This window comes from Aythya fuligula, chromosome 2 (assembly GCF_009819795.1).
Source record: "Aythya fuligula isolate bAytFul2 chromosome 2, bAytFul2.pri, whole genome shotgun sequence".
Taxonomy (NCBI): Eukaryota; Metazoa; Chordata; class Aves; order Anseriformes; family Anatidae; genus Aythya; species Aythya fuligula.
In genome coordinates, this window is record NC_045560.1 from 1012910 (window position 1) to 1034743 (window position 21834).

At 50.8% G+C, this 21834-nt stretch overlaps 1 protein-coding gene across 9 annotated transcripts in view; it reads left to right on the forward strand.

Moving 5' to 3' along the window:
- Positions 1–21834, forward strand: part of MAP4 (microtubule associated protein 4) — a 141969-nt gene that overhangs the window by 31707 nt on the left and 88428 nt on the right. For all 9 annotated transcript variants that reach the window (XM_032182997.1, XM_032182994.1, XM_032183002.1 and 6 more), the window contains exon 3: positions 13980–14236. In XM_032182997.1, the coding sequence (XP_032038888.1) occupies positions 13999–14236 (238 nt within the window). In that variant the 5' untranslated portion in view covers positions 13980–13998. The remainder of the gene's footprint in view (positions 1–13979; positions 14237–21834) is intronic.

Genomic DNA, 21834 nt, shown 5'->3' on the forward strand with positions numbered 1-21834 from the left:
TCTTGGTCCTCTGGGTATGCTCTGCTCCTACCCTAGTGCTGCCCGGGGACTTCATGAATTCATGGGCAGCTGCAAGGCCTCCCCGTGAGTGCAGGGACCGGCTCGTTCCTGGCTGAAGGACCCGACGGGGGCAGAGTGGAACGGGCCTGGCTCCCTCTGAGCTGCGCTGCAGAGCTCCGTGCTGCCTGATGCTCCAAAACCAGGGCTAGGCACTCATAGAGCGTTTGTTTCTCCTTCTTAAATGTCTGGTTCCAGAGGGCTTTGTTGTGGTTTTGAAATGGCAACCCCCTATCTCCCAGCTAGTTCAGGTGTCTGTTCTACTTCCAGATCCCTTTTGGGGCACCTCTGTCAGTTCGCAGGAGCCCCAGGGCAGGGCACGGTGCGCCAGGGCACCTGACGAGTCCATAAGCCACCACTTTCTACGGTGAGGCTTTGCAGAAGTCACAAGAGCTGGAACTTGTTTCCTAGCCTGGATGTGTGGTTCGTTGCATTCCTTGGGAGCTTTTGAACTTCCGATAGTGAAAGCTTTCAAATATTTTGTTCTTTGCAAGTCATTTGCCTGAAAAAGCAGCCGTAGATTTGCTGTTTCACTCATCTGGCGCAGACATCCAGCTGGTGGTGAGCTGTCACTGATGGAAATAGTTCGCTAGGCAGCCTTCTCATTTGGAAGCTACCAGTTCTGTGTCCTGATCTACAGGTTCTCATGCTATGTAATTACGCTGTCAAGAGGTGCTTAGCTTAATTAAAGTGAAGTAGCTGCTCTAATGCAGTCACCAACATAACAAGGATTACTCTCTATAGGTAAAGGAGTAAAGCTTGTATGTAAACGGAGTTCCTGGAAGCAGTGACTGTGTGCACCCAGTTGCCAAGCAAAGTGCTTCTGTTTTCATAGCTCCTATTCTCTGCAACCTGTCGTGTTTTATGCTACTTGCCCAAATTTTGCCTTGCTTTTTGGGTAACACCAGCTGGGGATGTTGGGGCGCTTCTCCAGGGGTCGGTTTGCTTGCAGATGGTGATCAGCCTTTCTCGTGGGCATCAAATCATCGCTGTGTACAGAAAGGTGGCCTCCAGCAGCTGGACGTGAGCTCTTTCAGTGCCACCTGTGGCTCGATTTACCCTTGATACCCCTTGTGAAATGAGGGAGCAGAGCTGCTGGGTCTCTGGCCTCTTCCTGCCAGGCTGTTTCCACAAGCTGGGATTGCCTCAGCTGTTCTATGGAAAGCTGAACTCCCAATTTTGGGGACTTAGAGCAGTAAACTTACTGATGTGTGCATGATACGAGTGTAACACTTAAATGCTATTTAATAGTTGCTGATTTTACTCTTTGAGAGCTTTTTTGTTTCACTTCATCTCAGAATATCTGTCTTCTCTGGTCTTTACTTTCCCTGCGACCCTCTTAGATGCTTATATGTACATGAGGCAAACCACGGAATTCGTGAAAGTATCGAGGGCCTGAGCAGCACTGCTACAGCCAGAATTCATCTGAACTGGATCTCTGAAAAATCATCCTTCTCCCAGCATGACTCGTGAGTTCTTTCACGTCTCTGGGTTTGTAGCTGCAGTGTTCGTGCTGCTTGGGAAGAAAGCACTACAGTAACAGAAGAAATGGTCTTAAAATGAAAGCTGAGATTGTCAAGTAAGCATAACTCATTCTGGGAACAGCACATATAAGACAAACGTGGAGCAGGATGAACGTAGAGGAGCTGAAGGGAGGGCTGAGTGACTGAGGTGAACTTCTGCAGTGAAACTCTTCCCTCTGCCTGCACTCGAGTCGTCTTTCCCAGGCCTTGGCAGCGAGATGATCTCGGGGGAGGAAGAATGCCTAATAAAAATGGGAATCGCTGATTGATCCGATTAGAAATGCGCCTGCCTTTCCCCCTCCCAAGGAAAAGGACTCTGTAGGAAAAGTCCAAGGCATTATTTTCTGTGTTTTGCCTTCCATGAGGTCGGAGCTGCTTTCCTTTCTGATGCGTGTGCTATTAAAGGAAAGCAGCTGACAGCAACAGCTGCTCGCCTTGCCTGTTTGCTTTGTGGCTTAGCAGTCCATGTGAGACACAGAAAGAAAGAAAGAAAGAAAGTGCTCTGCTAACAGCCAGGCTTTTCGTACCCTGCCCTGCGCTGTCGTCTCGCCCTCTGTTTGCTGCCAGGAGCCGGCGGGAGGCTCTTCCCGCGCTGATTGATGCTGCAAAACCTTATTTGGTGCCGCCGCTCTGCTGCGGCTCTGAAAATCCCCTCTCCTCTGAAACGCCTCGCAGGCTGGCACGCAAGTATGACTTTGTTTTCTTTTGAAATCAGCTCTGAAACCACCAATTTCTTAGCTAAAACCTACAAGTCTGTGCCGAAGGTGGGCAGAGCCCTCTTATTTCCCTCGGAGAAGCGTTTAGGGCTTTGGAGACGACATACCAGCCTTTTTTAGGGCTCTTATTTCAATGCTCGTAGGCCTGTGCTCAGCCAGACACTTGAAAGTCCCTCACAGTTATTATCTATGAACTCATCTTCCATGTGGCTTTTTTGAAGGCCGGCCAAGCCCATTAATCCCCACCTTTCAGAGGCCCTAATCCCTGCCGGGGCTTATAGGAAAGTTATTCTCGTCCTCCCAGCGAAGCTGCTCTGGCAGAGCATCTCTCCTGCTGGAACTTAAGGCAAGTTTATTAACGTGACTTTTTATCAGCTTGGAAGCCGTACAGCTCATAATGGAGCAATCTAACTTGGACGGTCTTACCCCATCTTGCCGAGTGGTGAATAGGAATGAAATTGCCCAAAGGAAGGAAATCACTCGGGAGGCTGGTAGTCTCTTATCTCGCTGTGCTTAAGTATAATTAACGCTAATAAAACGCTCTTTGAAGGCACGGATACATGCCACATTTTTGGGGAATGGGTGCGAGTGATGTCAGGCTTGGAACAGGTCTGTTGAGCTGATTTTAATTTTTACAGCTGTCACTCTTCCTACAGCCGCCTGGCTCTGGTTTTTGGCTGGCTGGGGCCTGGCTGATGCAAAGCCACCTTGGTGCGTGAGGCTCCCCCTTCCCTGCCCTTCTTCAGAGACTCTCCCTTGGTTCCCAGGAGAAGATGAGTTCTGTGAAATGTACCTCTCCACCCTGAGCAGAGAGAGCAGGAATTAAGCCCAAAATGGGGTGTAACAGATGGGAAACTGCAACGGGGTCTGAAATCTGACTTAGCAACCTGGGTCTCACTGGGCAGGAAAATTGTCTGTGCAGGCTGGATTTCCTCCTGAGGTCTGTGGAAGAAGCAGGGGCTGCTCCGTGCCACCGAAGTGCTGCGTGCCAGAGAAGTGATGCTGTGAATGTGATTGCCCTGGAGTCCCAGGATGTTATCTTAGAGAGCAAGAGCAGCAAACGAGTAAGTCCAGCCCCCTCGGGTTCATCAGCAACTCCGAGCTTTCGGAGCAGTAAGTGGGCCTGTTCCATGACCTCTCCTGCCTTCCCTAAAGCAACACTTCGGGAACAAGTTCCCCAAAGGAAATGCACGAAGGCATCCGTAAAACCCGATACGGTGCCTTTGATTTTCATAAGAGTCCACATTACGAGTTGGCGTAGGTGATCTTACATCACTGACAGTTTTTTTATCTCAAAGGGAAGGAGTCTCGTAGTCCAAACCCGAGTTGGGTAACAAATTACTGCAACAGAGTTATCCGGAGTGCTCCAGGAGTGGTGAATCACTGCGGATGCAGCAGGCAGAGGTGTGCCTGTGCTGTGCCTGCTCTGGTGCTGCTGGGAAGGAGCAGCGGGGCCGTGCTCTCCCCACACGTGGGGCTCAGCAGGCGTTGGGCTCTCCCATTCACCCCTCGGCGCCCTGGGCTTTGCTGGGATGTGACTAAAGGGATAAAAACATCAGACCAGAGATTTTACAACAATGAAAAAGTGAAAAATTGAGCAATAAAAAGTCGCGTGACTTCATAGGACTCTTCCCCTCCCGTTTCATGAGGCTCCTCGCCGTGACCACATGCTGCTGAGCAGGGCTGGAATCGTGGTGCCCTGGTTTGGGAGCTCCTCGTTATCCTCGTTAGGACCAGCTCTCACCTGGAAGAGTGGCTTCAGCCAGCTAGCAAAGCCCAAAGGCTTTAACAAAGTGCCAGCGTGTGCAAGGTTTTTCTTGATACGACTTGTTTTTACCTTAAAGCCGCGTGGTTACGTGCCTTGCTGTGCAGGAGGAAGGTGAGGAGTGGTGAGAAACCAGCGGTACGTACGTGAAATTCTTGCTTTTGGAGCTGACCCTCTAGAACAGTGCTGGTTGTGTGCACGGTTCTGCAAGTCAGGTTCTTCCTACTGCACTGACTTGGGGCCTTGCACAGGAGACAAACCGAAGCCATTGGAGACAAGTAATAACTTGTGAGGCTTTTGAAGCAGCAGGAGGGAGATGTTTGTATATTAGGAAGCAGGCTCGGTGGCTGCCTTTCCATGGCAGGACGAGTTGGGACTCCTGGAGCTGGCTTCGTAGCACCCAGAGTCTTTTTAGGTCTTAATTGAAGAGCCAGAAGGGTACCTGAAAATCTGAATGAACAAGATTGGCAGAGGTGCGAGTTCTGGAATTGTTCCTCCATTTCTTTAACGTAGCCTTGTCTTGTTTCTGTTCTTGGCAGGAGCCCTTGTACTGATGAACTCCTGCAGGGCTGTCTGCAGCCCTTCATCATCCCAGGACGCGGCGTGGAAGGGGAAGGGGATCCTTCCCCAAGCTGTGTGTGTGCCCAGGGAGGCCGGGGGGTTGGTTTCAGTTTGCTTTTAATTCTTGCCTTCAAAATGTAAAATGGAAGTGCTTTTGGGCTCATCCTGTTCTTTTCCTAGGCTTTCATGGGAGACTTTTCCTCGTCTCCTTTCCAGCTGCCTTCGTCTCTGCTCGTAGCAAATCCAGTCGTGCCGTCGTCTTCCTCGTGCCTCCTGAGCCTTCCACGGCAGAGCGCTGTGCAGCCAAGCACCCCTACTCGTGTGCATGGGTACTTAGAGGTGCAAACAGGTTTTTACTGGTGCTCTGTCATTTGGGTATTCCTTCCACGTTCATCTTTGATGGAGATCTGACTCCGGCTCATTATTTTAGTTTGCATAAGTGCTGAATTCAGGCTTTATTTTTAACCTGCTTTTACCTAATTGGCAAACAAACAAGGGGGAGGGGGCATACGGTATGCACGTAGCACCTGCCAGTGGGTACGGAGATCCTTCCCCAACCTGGAGTTTGACCATTTTTCCCTCTGCTAATAACAGATCTGGCTCCGGCCATCAGTTTGTGCGTGCACAGGGCTCCTGTAAGGACCGGGAGCATCGCATTTGCTCCTGCAGGCGGGGCTGCTCAGGCAGGATCGCCTTCCTTCACGGTCACCTCGCCCTGGAGCTGAGCCCCAGGAGCCTCCCGGGGGGTTCCTCCACTGAAGGTGACCATTTTGGAGCCACCTGCCTGCCCTGCTGCTCTCTCTGAGTCTGGAAGGCAGAGCCTGGAGGGCTGCGTCCATCGGCAGGCTGGGGGCAGCAGATGACAGCCTCTGGGAGCGAGGCTGGGATTGCTGAGGGGTTTTGGCCTTCATTGCCATGCTCTGCATCACCAGCGACCTCTTCTTTAAAAATCCATAACAAGATCAATTCCTGCGCTGAATTACAGCAAAAGTCAATGCCGGTGACCCAACTTTCTCATTGCTCTACAAGCCTGTGCCTATGGCTGCTGCAAAGCTCGTGTTTTATTTAAACGAGCAGGACAGAGCACTGCAATCCCCCTGGAGGAGTGCTGTGGATGCACGCACGAAGGTGAACAGGCTGAGCGATGCTCTGATCCGTCCTTGCTGGCGTTAAGGTTTGTTTCTGGGCAAAAATCCTCCCAGAACACACAGCTTTTGCCCTGTAGAGGCTGGAACAGCCTGCTTGGTTTTCCAAGGAGGCGTGTGGGTGGGATTTTTGGGGAGCTTAATTTACATGGTCCTTCGGTCAGGTCTCTTGATACCTGGTAGCTACTAAAATGGTCTTCAGAGCAGCCAGCTTCGCTGAGACTTTTATATTTGCATTTGGGAGCACTTCATTACTTGATGCTTTGTGGATTGTGTAACTTCTCGGACGTGCTTTGCAGATCTGGCTGATGTTGAAGACGTAGCTGCTGTGTGGAGATGGAAAGCTGGTGTCTGCATCCCTGTGCTGGTTAGGCTCGGCGCTGTGCTCTTTGGAAAGACAAATTGTGCTCTTTTTCCTGAAGCAACGTAAAGTTTCTCTTTAAAAGTGCTTGAGGAAGGTAGAGTTGGATTGTCCTTGTTGCCATCGCCACCGCTGCATGGACTTCTCCCAGTTCCTGTGGTTTCTTTTAAAATCCGTTTAAGAAAAAAAAAATCTTTCTTAAATCCAGTTGACTTGGGGCCAGTTGACAGATGACTTTAATGTCAGTAAATGTCCAGCTCTAAACTGAGACGTGGCTTTAGTTGGGCTAAATGTCGGACTCGGCTCTCAGGCTGGCCTTAATTGTAGCTTTTATGTTGACAGCAGGTAGGTAGAGGTGTGGAAAGAGGAGGCTGGCTTGTGGCTTTCCTCTGGCTAGTCCAGGACGTCCGCCCAGTTTGCTTTGCAGACACTCTCCTTTGATCAAACGGAGGCTCTCCAGGCTATGAATGTCTAAAAAGCAGGAAGAAAGCCGAATTTGTCTCCAATCCCCAGAAAACTGAGAGAATCTTTCCAACGCTACTGAAGAGATGCAAATGATGGGAGGCTGCCTGCTGTCTGTCCTGGCTAATTCACCCACCGGCTGAATCATTGCACAAGGTGAAGGCAGCGTTATTGGCTTTATGGCTGCTTGCTTCAAGGAAATGTAGTTGATGAAAACGTTTCAAGCTTTTGGAGCAGAAAGGTTCATTACAGCCCTGTGCCCAGCCTGGTTGTGGAAGCGAGGTGTAAGGGCAGAGTCTATTAGCAGCAAAAATAACGCCTCGCTGTCAACTGCAGAGAAATGGTCGGAACTATTGAATAAAAACCGGAATTATTTAGATCCTTACAGAGGCAGCAGGAAACTGGAACCACTGCACTTATTTTAAGCCGCCAACTCTGAAACTGAAGCTGCAGTTTATACAAGTTGTAGGTAGGACACTTTAAAAACAAAACAAACAGCAGCGCTCAGCTGGAGCTCATTTTGTTCCAGTGCCTTTCCCTGCTGCAGTCCAGTGGCCTCGCTGCGGTGGTTTCCCTTCTGCTCTGCTGGTTGCTCATCATTTATTACAGACCTCGCCGTGCCCGTTTCATGAAACTTCATGAAACGCGGAGCTGACCGATGTCTCTCTCCTCTTGTGTTGATTTTTTTTCCTCTTCTGTCCACCCCTTCCACTTCATTAGACTTGTTTCCATTTTTGACTTAATCTTTTATTTTCCTTACCCAAAGTACACGTCTGGTTTCCAGCCAAGCTTTCACTCCAATCGGTGTTTTTGCTCATATTCCTGCCTCTTCTCAGGCTTCCTCTCCCGGGCAGAGCAGCAGTGCTTGGAGCTTCGTTATCTGCTGGGGTCTGGCGCAGCCCCTCGCTTGCACGTTCCGTTATCCCCGGCTGAACAGGCTGCAGACAGCTCGAGAACCTCAGGGATTGCTTCGAGAACCTCAGGGATTGCGAGATAGCAGGCGTAGGAAGGAGCAGTGATTGTGAGCGAGCCGTGCCGTGCCGTGAGGAGGCAGCAGTGGCCGAAGCTTTGTCTCCTCCCTGACACCCCGCTGACGAGCTGAACTGCAGGTTTGCTGAGCCTATCTGAAGCGAGCAGCTCAAGCACTGCGCTTATCTCGCGCGGCCACGAGCTGCTGCTGGAAGTGAGCTGAGATTTGCATCGAGCCTCTGCGGCTGTCGCCTGGTTATCGGTGAGCGGCGCAGGGGCTCTCACTGCTCCGTAGCAGCCCGGGCTTCTTAGGCTCACCTTGCAGTGTGCCCGGCCCCCTGTGGTCTGTTTTTGGGGTACCCCCACGTCTGCCCCCCATTCCTAGCCTGCAAAAATAATATTATTATTATTAGAGATGTTCGGATTTGTTGTCTGCATGGATTTGGAAGCTGAGACTCTCCATCTGTTTCATGTACTTAACCAGGAAGCTGCTGATGAAGTTGCCCTGAGAAGGGAAGTGATGATGCAAGTGCTTTGCCTGGTGGTGTGGCAGTCCTGGCCTTAAAAGCAACACCTGCCCCCCAAAATGCCCCAAATCTACCTGCTCTGGACTCGCCACTGCTCTTCCTCATGAAGAAGGGAGGCAATTGCTAAGTTGTATGAGCAACGAGAAGCTTTCTTGCTGCGTTATGTCTGAAGGACAGCGTGGTTCTGTATGACACCACGCTCACTAATCCTGATGGATGCAATGGGGAGAGCCCAGTGTGGGGTCGGGAAGATGTCACAGGGCCAAGAGCCCCTTTGCTGCGAGGAGAGGCCGGGAGAGCTGGGGCTGCTCAGCCTGGAGCCCAGGAGGCTCCCCCTGCCCCCTGTCGGAGCTCTGGGGGCCCTGACTGGGAGCAGAGGGACCCACGGGGCCTCCAGCCCAGCCAGGCTGGGATTCTGTGAAAATAATGCCTTTCCATTGAAGGTTAAAGGTTCCTGGAGCTGCATCTCCCTACCTCTGAGAATGAGCCTCTGGGAAATCGGAGTGACGTCCTGCAACTTGGAACACCCCCAGAAATGAAGCCCAGCTCCAACCTTGTTTAACTTACTGGGGAGAAAGCAAACAAACAAACAAACAAAACACCTTGGTTTAGTTTGTGCTTAAAAAAAAAAAAAAAAAAGGAAAAAAAGAGGTCACAGACTTGGTGTGTCTGTGCACAAAATGTAAAATGTCAGCAGTTGAGGCGCCCTCGTTTTGGGAGGATAAATGCAGGCGTCCTCTTCATGTGACTCCCTGCCAACACAGTGCCGAAGGACGATGACTTTGCATCTCTCTGCTCCCCGCTGCCCTGTTCCCTTCTGCCTCAGTGCCCACCGCTAAGTGCTCCTGAGAGCCTCAGCTGAGAACAGGCTGGGTGAGGACGAGAGAAATGGCACGATGACCGAGCTGTCTGTGTCTGCCAGGCGGAGACTGTTCTGCACGGGGCTGGGAGCTGATTTTAAAGGAGCGAGGGGATCTGGTGGAACAATATTCCTGCTAATAACTCCCTGTGCTGGTGTCTCCTCTAAACAAAACCAGGAGAAAAGCTGCTTTGTTTCTTTTTCCTCTTAGATACATTTAAATGCTCTCGCCTCTTTGCCATGAAAGCTGCTCCCGCTTTGCTTTGGTGGGGGCAGCGCATTTTGGGGGTGCTGCTCCTAATGACCCAGAAGGCTGGGGGGACTCAGCCAGCGCCTCGAGCCAGCTGCGGCTCTGTTCAAGCATCAGCCAGGCCTTCAAGTATCATTTTTGGGGGGCAGCATCCCCTGTGCCCACGTGCCTGTCTTCCCCTTTCGCCATCCTCAGCCGAGACGCAGGGAATCTGGGTCAGACCGCTCATAAATTTGAACTCAGCCTCTGCGTGCCCGGAGGCGCGTACGCCGCAGCGCAGCGCGAGCAGCTCCAAAATGGCAACACAAAGTTCAGGAAACAAATTCCACTCTCCCCTAGATGGGAAGCTGAGAGGCGGCGGCTTATGCAAGCTCTGTTTGTGTCCCTCCTGCCTGCGGAGGGTGGCTGCAGGAGACGATGGTTCTTGAAAGTTGCTCCGCTGGGGTACGTAAAAGAAAACTCGTGCGTGGAATTGCCGGCTGGGTTTCTTTCTAGGAGTTTTGGTCTGGCTGCAGCCCACTCCTCACAACTGGCAGACTTGATGTGAGCTGCTGGGAGTGCCTGGAAAGGAGCTCGCTGCAGGTGGGGGCTGAGAATTGGGTAAATAGCTGGAGCTGGAGGGCAGGGCTCTGTGATAACCGATGGAAACAGCGCTGCTGCTTTCGGCTCAGCTACCAGGAGATGGCTTTGTATGGAAAGGAATAGGTTGCTCGCTGGGCACACAGACTCCGAGCACAAAGCAGAACAGATGGGGCAGATACTGGCTGTAACGGACCAGCTGCTGCTGGAACACGAAGAGGCCTGAACAAACCATTTTTGGGAACAGAAGTGAGGAGAAGGAACGTAATTGATTTGCTGCGGAGTAATTTGAAGACTTCCTGGAACAGATCGAAGAACGCCTGGCTACCGGAAAGCTCCCTTCCTCCTCTGCCATACAGCTGACCCTGTGGGGCCACCAGCACCACAGTCTGCTCCTTCCCCTTCCCACACCTTGACCCCGAGCACGGCGCCTGCTTGACCCTGGCAGTCCTCTGAGGCCCTCCAAGAGATGCAGACCTTGAGTCACGCAGGCTGCAGTTACACCATCGCTCCTTACTCCCTGTGCCACTTAGCAGTCATCAGGAGCGCAGCAGCTGTCTTGCAGATGAAGAATTATTGAATGTTTTGTTAACTGCTGCCTTCTGAAACCGTCACTGCTCGGTTTTCCCTTTCATCCTGTAAGTTGATGTCAGAATTCTCGTTCCTAGTGCTCCTCTGTGTGCCTGGCTCGCCCAGCTGCGTAACGCCCAGCGCATCGTGTCTTGGTGGATGCTCCCGAACGCCTCCAGTGCACAGCCAGCTCTTCTCTGTGGATGAACGTGGTGCAGAAAGCATCTGTCTTCCTAAGCTGGGCAACACCTGGTTATTTTGTCAGTTTTCTTCTACCCTTGTGCAGAATTTGTGCGGCGTCCTTGCCCTCCTGCCCTCGCTGTGAGCTGGGTGCTTTATGTGCCGGGGAGACGGATTCTCTGTTTGCTGCAAAACACAGCGTGGCTGTTATGAGTTGCATTGATTTTTTTTATGTCGTTTCTGCATTCCTTATTAAGTTAAATATAGGCAAGGAAATGTCCTGCTGATAGGCCTGCGTAACCTCGTTATTATTTATTTTTCCCCAGAAACTAGATTGCTTTCATGTCCCAGTCCTACGTGGGTCTGAAACGGAGACGTTGTCAATGCTGCTTCATGGCAACTGTTCATTACGGTGCCGCTTTTTTCTTTTAATCAGGAACAAAAACTGCAGGATGCGAATCTAGCAGCGGCTTGGGATGGAATATTTGGGTGCCAGAGGACGATCTGGGTGGGATCAGCACTGACTCGGGTTTAGTAACTCCTGCTGGCTTCCCCAACGCGTTCCCGTGGCGCCTTGGAGGAGTTTGCTATGTTAATTGGCGTGCAATTGCTTAGGCTTAGAGGAACGATGATGGAATATCTCAGTGGAGCAAGACCAAGGTAATTTCTGGGCCATCAAAGTATCGCTTAGGAGCTTTCTCTGCCTGCAAAGCAGTGATTATGGCAGTATGCGGCCACGTGCGGTCTGCTGCTGGCTGTGGACGCCCGCTCGGTTCGGATGGTGCAGGGGAGGGGATGCTAAATGTTACAGGGCTCCTCTGTGGAGCAGTTGGCTAATAGTTTCCATCGGAGTGGGAGGATGGGAGATGTCTTGCTGCTTGGACAGCCCCTAAATTAAGCTGTCAGGAGGAAACGCTGCTAAAAGGCCCCTCCTGTGCTCGAAACCAAAATAGCAGGAAGGTTTAATCCGAAGCGAACGTGTGAGTGGTGTGAGCTGGGAGCTCGGTTCACTGACTGTCATCGCCCCTTTGGGGCAAGGTTAAAAAGAGAGGTTTTCCAAAATGCCACTTCCACGTTGTAAACCTGCCTGCCGTGAAGGACAGGAGCTGGAGTCCTCTACTGGAGCCCGCTGTGGCCGTGCAGCCTCTGCGTGTCATCTCCCTGGGTTGTTGGATGTTCTGCAGCAAGTTCCTCACCTCAGCCTCGATCCTTGCATTTCCTAGTGGCATCGTGAAGCAGCTTGCTGAAAATTTTGAATATTGGTTCCTTCTCTGTGCAAACTGAAACTTTCAGAAGAAAAGGCTGAAGTGTTCCTAGCATCAAACTGTCTCTGAGATGCTGATCTCAAAGCCACAATTTCAATTGGAAGCACGAGGGGGTAAGACGGTGCGTCTCAAACCTCCGTCTGAAAGAGCAAGTCGAGCCTAAATCCTGTTCTGAGACTTCTGTTTGTGTAAAAAAAAAAATAAAAATAAAAAATACGGCTGGTCTTGATAGCAATAACCCCTTCAGCTGGGGCCGTGCACGAAGGGCTGAGAGCTCCAAACCTTTCACCTCCGGGTTCGCGGTAAGTGGTAACTCCTCGGTGCCGTTACCTGACCCACAGAACAGCAGCTGCTGCTTGGAGTCTGATCCAGTTTGACCTTTGAAGGGAAGAAAGAAGAGGTTTTAACTGAATTAGCTCCCCTAGCATGCTTGTGTGTGGTTACGTAGACACCAGTATCAGTGGAAAACCATTGTCTGCAAAGAATGCCGAGCGTTGCCTTGCCCAGCTCGAGCCCGTAGGTATGTCAGCGGCCGTATGGTGCTGATGAAGAATTTCCCGTAGTCCAAGGAGTAGGAGCCTTTGTGCTGGAACAAGGGGGCTGTGTTCTGCCACCCCAGCATTATGCAGTGACCCCGGAGAGCAGCGTAGTGGCTGCATGGGTCAGCCCTTCGTTAGCAGCACACAAATTGCCTTTGTGTGTGGCTGCGCGGGCGCCGTTCTGCGGCCCCACTGCCTCTGGTCCCGACCTGGCTCCGTGGTCCCATCCCATGTGTTGGGAACTGGCCACAAAATGATGAACCGCTTGAGCTGAGCTCCTCCTCATCCTTTTGTTTAGGTGAATTTGTTGTTGTTGGAGCTCTAAACCTTCCTTCCCAAACCTTCCTTCCTATCCTTGTCCCGTATTGATGAATGGGGCGCTCCTGCCTTGCCTTGCTGGGCTCCTGAAGCAGAGGGCATCTTTCTCTTAGAGAGGATCTCCATGCTGGTAGAGGTTCTCAACGCTGGTTGTTCACCTAAGGAGCATTGTTGTGCTTGGCATCATCTTGCTTTGCTCTTCCAAGCATAGACGAAAACTCAAGGAAGCGGAGTTCCTGTAGTAGGAGTTGTAAGTATGCTGCTTCAGATGCTAATGGCCCGTTGGTCTCTGCCTTTCATAACCTGATGGTTTCTGCTGAAGGCTAAAATACAAGAATGGAGCTTTTCATTCCTCTGGTATGCCGGGAGCACTGCGTGTGCACAACTGGCCTGCGAGGCAGTTCAGAAATGTGCCTTGTGCCAGGCAGGAGCGGTGGGCTTCTCTTCTTTGTACGGCTTCAGATTTGCTTCAGCTTCTGTTGGGTCTTTGCTAAGAGCTTCATAAGGATGAAATCTGAAAAAATAATTAATTATGGGTGTAAATAATTGTTTATGGGTGTATTTCTCATGTCAACCTGAACGCCTTTGCTGCAGAGCAGTTGAATTGGGTTAGGTACATCTTCTGTGTAGTGTGAGGAGCTTAAATTGAAGCTGAGATATAAATTGGGGAGGAAAAGGAAGATGGTGAGTCTTTCTCCTTCGTGTTCCCAATTTATAGCTTTGTGCATGATGTGGATGTCTATTCTCCACTACATTTTTTTCTGCGTAAACATCGTTAAAACTTCACCTTCCAGCACAAATCCCAGGGCTCGATTGGGTTTGTTGGCATTAGCAAGGTTTGCTGAGGACAGAACCGCCCAGCTGGACCCTATCTACGGGATCAGAAGCATCCCTGAAGTATACATCAGAGATTATGTAAAATCCTAATCTCCATAGGGGAGGCTGGGTGGAGTCCAGCCCAAGAACTAAATTCGCTTGCGTCACTTCTCTTCCTGCTGCTGGGGATATGTAATTAACTCGCAGATCTGGGGCAGGGCACCAATCAATATAAGATTGTGTTTGTGCTGGCCAGGTATTTATTTATTTTTTTTAAGGTTCTGATAAAACATCACGTGGTAGGTTTTACTGCCTGAGCATGACACGGTTTGGGTGACCTGGCTTGTTTGTTTGCCTCCGGAGCGTGGTGGGGGTTTGGAAACATCTGGGAATTGGTGAGCACTGAGGTGGCCGTGACTTCGTGCCTTAGGTATCATCAGCAAAACTGAGCACAGTTAAGAGGTCTCTTACTAAAACATGCTTGTTTCTTTTTCTTCTCCCCCAAACGGCTCTGTAGGTCGCAGAGGTGCTAAAACATGGCTGACTTGGATCACAATCTCAGTCTCGCGGACGCTCTGACCGAGCCACCGCCCGAGATCGAGGAAGAAGTGAAAAGGGACTTCATTGCCACTCTGGAAGCAGAGAAGTTTGACGATGTGGTCGGAGAAACAGTAAACAAAACAGACTATGTTCCTCTGCTGGATGATGACGATGCAAAAGCTGGGAGCCAGGAACCAAAAGGCAAAGCCCATGCAGACAGCAATCAGGTGGAACGTAAGTGTCTTGGTACAGAACAAAAAGCTTCCCCGCGTGGCATCACAGAACGATTTTGCTTATCGTGTTACTGCTAGGCCCACTGAAGCAGGACTTCGATGTGTTGCTGGTTTTAGTCCGAACAGTTTATTTTAAGAGCAAGGAACTGAGATCAAATTTGTCTCTTCTTCTGCTCTGCCTTCTGTTCGGCTCTTCAGCCTGCAAAAGAAGCGATCGCTCCTACTCGGCAGAAGATGCTCTTACTTAGATGAATGCTTTGTGGGCTGCCTGGGGCTTCTCGGGGAAAGCACTGCCCGAAGTGTGTGAGTGCTGCACTGTAGCTACGTTTACAGTCCTGTCCATCTCAAAAATGAGAATAGGGCAAGGTTTGGTAACTGCTACTCCAGATAACAGCAAGTCCAAGGCATAAAGATGGAAATAAAGGCATGTTTTGCCTTCTTTATGAAGGCATAAAGCTCTTGTTGCTGCTGTGGTCTGCAGGTCGGCATCTTCACGAGGCCCCTGCTGCTGGGAGCTTCAGCCTCGAGTGCTTAACAGCTACAGCTGCTTCTGCCCACTGATCCGAGGGGCTGCTCGTTTTGATTCCTTGCTGCCATGTACGTGCTGCTCCTGTATATACAGTGAAATGTGGTGGTGTATCTGCTGGTTCTCAACACTTACTGGCCCAGTTGCTATTTCCTGGTGTTAGTAACCTTGTCAGAAACTACTTAGGAAAAGGAGAGGTTTTAACAGATACTTCCCTGGCTGGGTAAAAAGAACAGTGAGATGTAAGGGGTCCTCCACTGTTTATTTCTCAGCAATTTTTCTCCCTCCCCCTGAAATTAGTCACCTTTGATGTGTAGTGCTTTGACTTCCATTTATTTTTCCCTTGATCTCTGCCATGTTAAAAAAAAAAAAAAAAAAAAAAAGGAAAGAAAAAAAGATTGCTCCTAAAGAGGTAACCTGGTGATTTCTTTCAGAAGAAATTTTTTTTTGCCTTAATCTTCCTGCTCACTAATGCTGCTGAAGGTGGGATGTACAGAGAACTGTAATGATCACCCGTCAGAATAAATAAGACCTCCAGGAGTATGGAGTGGGGATTTACACAAAGGGAATTTCTGTTCTGTTTTAAGGCACTTATTTGCATTGTTTAGAAGTGAGTCAGGTGCCCCCTAGTACAGAAAAATATCATTTAGAATTTTCCTGTGCTAGCATAGTTCATTAAATGGTAACAAACAATTAGGAAGGAAGGAAGTGGGCAGAGATTGTAAAACTTGGAGCTTTGGTCTATTCAGATGCGTGTTATCCTACTCAATTATAGGAACTCTAATGACAGCTATTTTGTAGCTCAGCGTCGCAGAAACATGAAGACTTGTTAACATTTTTGCATGGGGTTTAAGGATATTTTAAAACAATTCCTTATTCTTTAAGTTGCAGGTTCTGGGCTATCTCAGCACCAGAATTTTCCAGTTGCTGTTAAAATCATTGTATTACCAGCTTCAGGTATATGTTCCTTAGGTGCCCCCGGATTTTAGGTCCCCCCAGATGTGCATCCCTTGACCAGTACCATCGGGACTCGGCGTTTCAAATAATTTCAGACTCCAGGAGCAGGTGTAACGAGGCCTTTTGGGCTTGCTCAGTAATTAAAACTTGCTGAGCTGCCCTGGGAGCAGACTGCCAGGTCCTGGGCAGAACGGAGGCAAAGATTTGAGAGCAGGACTTGTTTCTCCTTGCTTGGCAGGAGGGGGGGGGCTGCAGTTCCTGCATCTGTGTTCCCGGTCTGGAGATCGGTTTCTCCCTTTTTTGGGATAGCTGGAGAACAATTCTGAGCATTATCTAAATCTCTGGCAAGATCAAAACAAGACCGTAACTAACAGAACTGGAGAGCTTGCTTGCTTGGAGGGGATGAGATAAGGTTGTTTAGTGCAGGTGAGTCTTAGCATCTGATCCTGTTACGTCTCAATTTGTCTCATCTGGTTTTCCCCAAAGCGCTCAGGATCCCTGTTTCTTCGGAGAGATTTCTGCCACGTTTATAAATGCTTTTTAGAAAAAAATCACGAAGCTCAATGTCCTGGTTCTTACTGGGGCTGTAAAACAGGTGAGGCTTTGCAGAGGGGAAGCCGCCCTCTGCTGCGGCTCCTGGGGGTGTTGGGCACGAGGCTTCTGCCTCCGGGCTGCACAGCGCCCTGCTCTCCTCGGGGAGAGGAGCAGCGGTCGTGGATCGGGCTCTGCAGCCCCTGCCTGTTGGTTTATTTCTGCTGAAAGGCACAAATGTGGTCCGACAGCACGGCCTCGGTACTGACGTTGCCTCTCCCCAGTCAGAAGAGGTTTCATCACGCGTCCTGGCGGGCTCCAGCTCTTCCATCGCTGCTCCAGGATTTTTTTTTCACTCTTTTCTGAACTCAGGAGCAAGATCAGGCAAATCTAATGGTCAGATGGGCCCCAGCTTAGACCAGTAAACTCCAAGTGCAGAGAGGTAAAGAGGAAGAAAAGGTGATGAGCAGTTGTCAGCTAAATGTGTCCTAGGTGAAGCTTTAATGATAATTAATTTCTCAAGTATCACTGAAAAGGGTTTTATTCCTTCTGGCACCTGGCTGGGCATCATAACTTGGTGAATTCTGGGGTAATCCTCTTAGGGCACTGCGGTCTTTACGTAACGCTGAAGGATTGCTATGGGTGCATGCGGGGCTCTGTGCTGTTTGCAGCAAGCTTCCCTCACCAGTTCCAAGTCCCAGGTTTTGCCCCCAGGAGTTCAGGGGATGCTGTGGAGCTTCCCACCGAAGTCCCGGAGCAGTTTCCAGATGGACATGAAGGCAGATCTCCGTTGGGTTTACCTAAAATAAGGGATTTGCATCTTTGGGTGGGAGTGAGTACCAGCTGAGAGGCAAAAGCAATGCTGTAAGAGCTTTCATAGGGCAGCAGAGATCCTGTGGGATGAATTTTGGGTGAGGACCCACACCGTGTTTCTGCACGGCTGCATCGTGTAGCTGGGGACGAAGCTGGGTCTGCACCGTAGCTGCTCATGGCCTCGAGCACATCGATGCAGACATGCACGGCCTGTGCTCACCCAGCTCCCTAATTCGGAGGTGATTTTTAGAGGAAAGCAAATCCTGGGCAGGGTGCGAGTGCTGGAGGAAGGCCTCTGGATCAGCCACGGGCGGTCACGTTGGGGCTTCTCGCCACGAGATGGCTCTGCTGGCGCTGCGCGGTGCTGCTGGCCTGACCCCGCTGAGCTGAGCTGAACTGAGCTGAGCCAAGCAGAGCTGAGCATCCTCCTGGTGCAGGAACAAATCACATCCCCAGAGCCTGGAAGCTGGAGCCAAACCGCAGCGCTCCCCTCCTGTCGTTTCCCTTTCCGCAGCAGGAGTGAGCTCCTCTCGCAGGGGACTGCAGGCCTTGCTTCTGCAAGCGTGAATCTTTGTACAACAGCAAGCACTGAGCGTGGGCTGAGCTCTTTAACCTGCCCGTGCCCTCTTGCAGAGGGTTTCTGTCGGGTACTTTGTACCCAAAGTGTGCAGGCAGTCCCGAAAGGCCGGGCGCTGCCCCTCTGCGTGCTCCTGAGCAGTCCTACAAAGCCGCCCGCGCCCTGGGTTGGCTCCCTCGAGGAGCAGGGAGCCTTGGGCATCATCTGGCTAAGCTGAAGTGTTCTTGACATGTTTTCAATGCTCTCTGAAATAAAGTGCTGGAATTGATCTGGCTGGGTTAGCTGACAGAGCAGGATGATTGGATTTTTTTTAGGGCAGTCGTTTTGCACAGACTGTAGGATCTCCGGGGTGATCGAGTTCAGCTAGCCAGCCCCGCTTGCCACCTGGGATCGAACACCATCGCAGGCAGCCGGTGGTCCTCCAGCTGCTGAGACTTCCAGCTTCCTACTGCAGGAGGAGAGGAGAGGGGAGGAGAAGGAGCAGGACAGAGCAGGATTTGTGTTCCTGCCCTGCTGCCTGTGGATGCCTGACCCGCCGGCACAGCCCTGCGTCTGCCAACGCGCCCAGCAGCCCGAGTGTGCTTCTCAACGCCCTGGCGTCCCAGAAACACAGAACCCAGCGAGCCCTGGTTGCCTTTAAAGTCAAATTGTCTTTAATTCTGATGGTTAGAAGGGGAAGCTTGGAAATGTGATCCGAGTGCTTACATCCTACGGGAATGCCGTCAGGCAAGCTGAGCCGTGAGCCGCCTTCCGACTGCGGGAGATGAGCTTGACGCCTGCTCTGAAGCTGTTTGGAGGCAGAATATTTAAATGTCTGAACCGAAACAGCCTAAGCTACTTATTTCAGAGTTTCCAGCTAGTTTTGACTGCCTGCTGCACGGTTTTATCAGCAGGTTTGTTCCCACCCATGTCTTTTATCCGAGCTCTCTGACAAGCTGCGTCCAACCACGTCTGCACACCCAAAGGAGCAGCAAGCTGCTGAACCGTGGAGCCGAAGGGGCCGTGTCTGCAGCCTGGCCCCTGTCTCTGGTGTCCTTTGGGCCTCCAAAATCCCCTGGGTGCTCGGGCACGGCTGGTGGGAACGCGTGGAGCTGTGGTTACGCTGCCGTGCGCGCCGTGCCCAGCCACCCCCGGGGATTAGGGGTTGTATCGGCGCTGCCCGCTCGCTTCAGATTATGGGGTTTAGCAAATGCTGCCTGAAATTTGTTTATATAAAAACAATCCTTTGATCCACCGGCCAGATGCAAATACCATCTTGTGATTCTGATGAGGATTATGTAGTTACAACATCTTGACAGGGTTTTTGGTTTTAAGCAATTTAGAATATGGAGGGGAGGAGCCCCGGCCCGCGGGCTGCCCGGGTGCTCTCACACTTGCGCTCGGTTACCTAAAGTGAATCTGATTGCTCCAGAGGAGCTGACCTTCAGAGGCATAAAAATCAAAACCTTCCACTGCTGGGAGTTGTTTTCATGGCAGCGCGTGTTTGATTTGACCTGATTTTCGGGAAGCTCGTCTCCCAAGGAAGCCAAACGTTAAAGGAAAGCACTTCTCCTGCTCATCGTCCTGCCAAGGCAGCGCGGAGGCACGTTGCACACGTGTGCTGGGCTCACCTTCAGGAGAGGGCCTCTCCAAACCAAAACACTCAGCTGGCCACATTAAAATGAGACTTATACTCAACTTTAGGTTCCCAAAGGAGCAGAAGAATCAAACACCATGTCTTGAGTAGCATTTGGGTGGCTTTTTGCTTTCATTTTACGCTTGCAGAGCCCTTGGTAGGGGAGGGTGCGTTGTCCTGGCTTTGATAACAGACAGCTGGCTTGGATCTCTTGCTACCTAGGAGATCAGTCAAAATGAAAGCTTTCTTCAGATGAAGTGTTTGTTGTCTGAACAGCTGAAATGCATCGACCTGCCACGAGCACTGCTGGGTGGAGGCTGTCCTCAGCTGCACACAAGCTGGTCACCTGTGCTACCAGCCCAGGCTACAAACGACCACTTTTACAACCTGAAGCTGGTATTAAAAGTGTGCAGACAGATGGAATTTGCAGTATCCAGTCATGTTTGCAATCATCCAGAGTCCTGGTTTTAAGGCACCAGGAGCAGAGACCTCCCAGTGGCCGGTCGGCTGAGCAAGGCGTCACGTTCACATCGGGATGGCACCGAGCAGTGTGATGGTGCCCAGCCTAAACCAGAACTTGTGCTCACGTTTCCACTTGCAGATTAAGCTCCTGAAGCGTCCGTGGGTGGCAGAAACGGGGCTGCTGCTCATTTCCCCACCACAAAAAGCCTCTTAGGACGCTTACCATGACTCGAGCCTCCAAAGCCGTGGTTGTAACAGCACTGCCAGCGCCTTCATTAAACCAGTGTTACAGCACCCACATGAGCGGGGCTCGAGAAAGCTCACAGCTCCTGCACTTGGGCTCAGCACTGGCTTCTGTGTAATGCCTTGGAGATCCCCTGTAAGACCCTGCTGTTCCCCAGGGCACCCGGCCTTCCACTTGGTGAAGCCGATGTGCGAGCTGCCCCGTGCCCCTGCTCTCTCCTTGCGTGATGCGATGAGCGCACCCAGGGACTGGCAGCAGGTTTCCCAGTTACTGGCTCAGCCTGCTCTGCTGTTACAGTAAGTACCAGACCTTGTGAAGACTGACAGCAGGAGGAGCTGGTGTGTTTAACTGCTAAGAAACAGGTCCAGGGATTCCTGTCGTATTTTCAGCTACTTGAAAAGGATGTAGGTGTATGTTTTTCTATAAGCTGTCTGGCAAGTTCATGTTGGATTTCTGTAAAACACCAGCATGAGCCGCTGAACTAACTGGAAAGACTTCCCTTTTGCTTCCCCACGAGTTGGATGAAGCCCTGAAGTGCTGTGCCTGACGTCCACCGGTAACATAGCTTTGTTTTAAAATGGCTTGGGCTCAGGGAAGGGACGGCAGCATCTCCAGCTGCCTTTTGGGGAGTGATTTGATTTGAATGGCTTTTAGGTTTCTGTAGCCATTACAGTGAGCAGAGCAAATGTCCTGAGGAGCTGGACTGCTCTTAGGGCTTGTGCCACTCGTTAAGCTTAATTAACACTCTACGTTGTCGTTCGTGGAGTGATCCCTCCCACTTTTCCAGTCCTGAAACAGCCTAAATTCACAGAGATTAAGATGAGTTTATTGAAGAAATCAGAGAACATCTTAAGATTTGGAGCTTCTTGCAAGAACGATGCCTTTCATTTATGTAAACGGCCTTGTGATGTTCACCTGTCCTGGGGGTGCAGAGACCCCGTGCTGCTGGCAGCCCGCTCTAGGACTAATGCTGGCCTAATCCAGCTGCTTCTGTAAGGACCACAGTCTGAGCTCACTCGCTAAAAATAGAACAAATCCTCAAGCAGTTTTGCCAAATTGGTCGGAGTGATTGACTCCCAGCAGCCCAGCGTAAAGGTTAGGGGAGAAGATAGAATTTCACCAGTGTATTTCGATGAATAGGAAAAGTTTGCTTACCAGAACAAGAAGTGTGCTTCTTAAAAACATCGTGTTACTGTATGTTAATTAAATCCTGCCCAGTGAGCAGATGGCAAAGTCCAGGCTAGAGCCCAGTCCTTTGATTCTGAGGTGCCTCAGCTCTCACCAGGTCTCGTGTTGCTGCCACGCCGTCCAAGCTCAGTGCGTGAATCCCAGCGCTTCTTGATTTTTTTCTGTGTTGGAACAAGATTTGGAACTGAGAATATCCTTGAATGTATTAATTCCTGTAAAAAGTAAATCTCCCAGTGGTTGCTGTCTTACAAGCTTTTGTATTTGGTTGTCTTCCACCCCAACCTACCCCTCTGTAAGCCTCTCCCTGATGTTTGCTTTAGCGATGTGCTGTCAGAGCTGAGATGGAGATCTTCAGTCCCCACCAAAAGGTGCTAGAGGGTGAGGCTGATGGCTCTGTAGTTCCTGGGTCCTTTTTCTTGCTGTTTTTGAAGATGGGAGTGATGTTTGCTTTCTTCCAGCCTTCAGGAAACTCTTCCAGTCACCATGAACCTCTCAAAGATACCCAGGAGTGGCCTCACAGTGATGTTGCCCAGCTCCTGCAGCACTCATGGGTGCAGCCCATCAGGCCCCAGGACTTGTAGAGGGCACTTGAGTGACCAGAGGCACCACTCAGCTCTGTGCATGCTCCATTTGGAGTAAAGTTGCTTCAGGAAGTCAGACACAAGCATCGTTAGAGTAACTCTTGT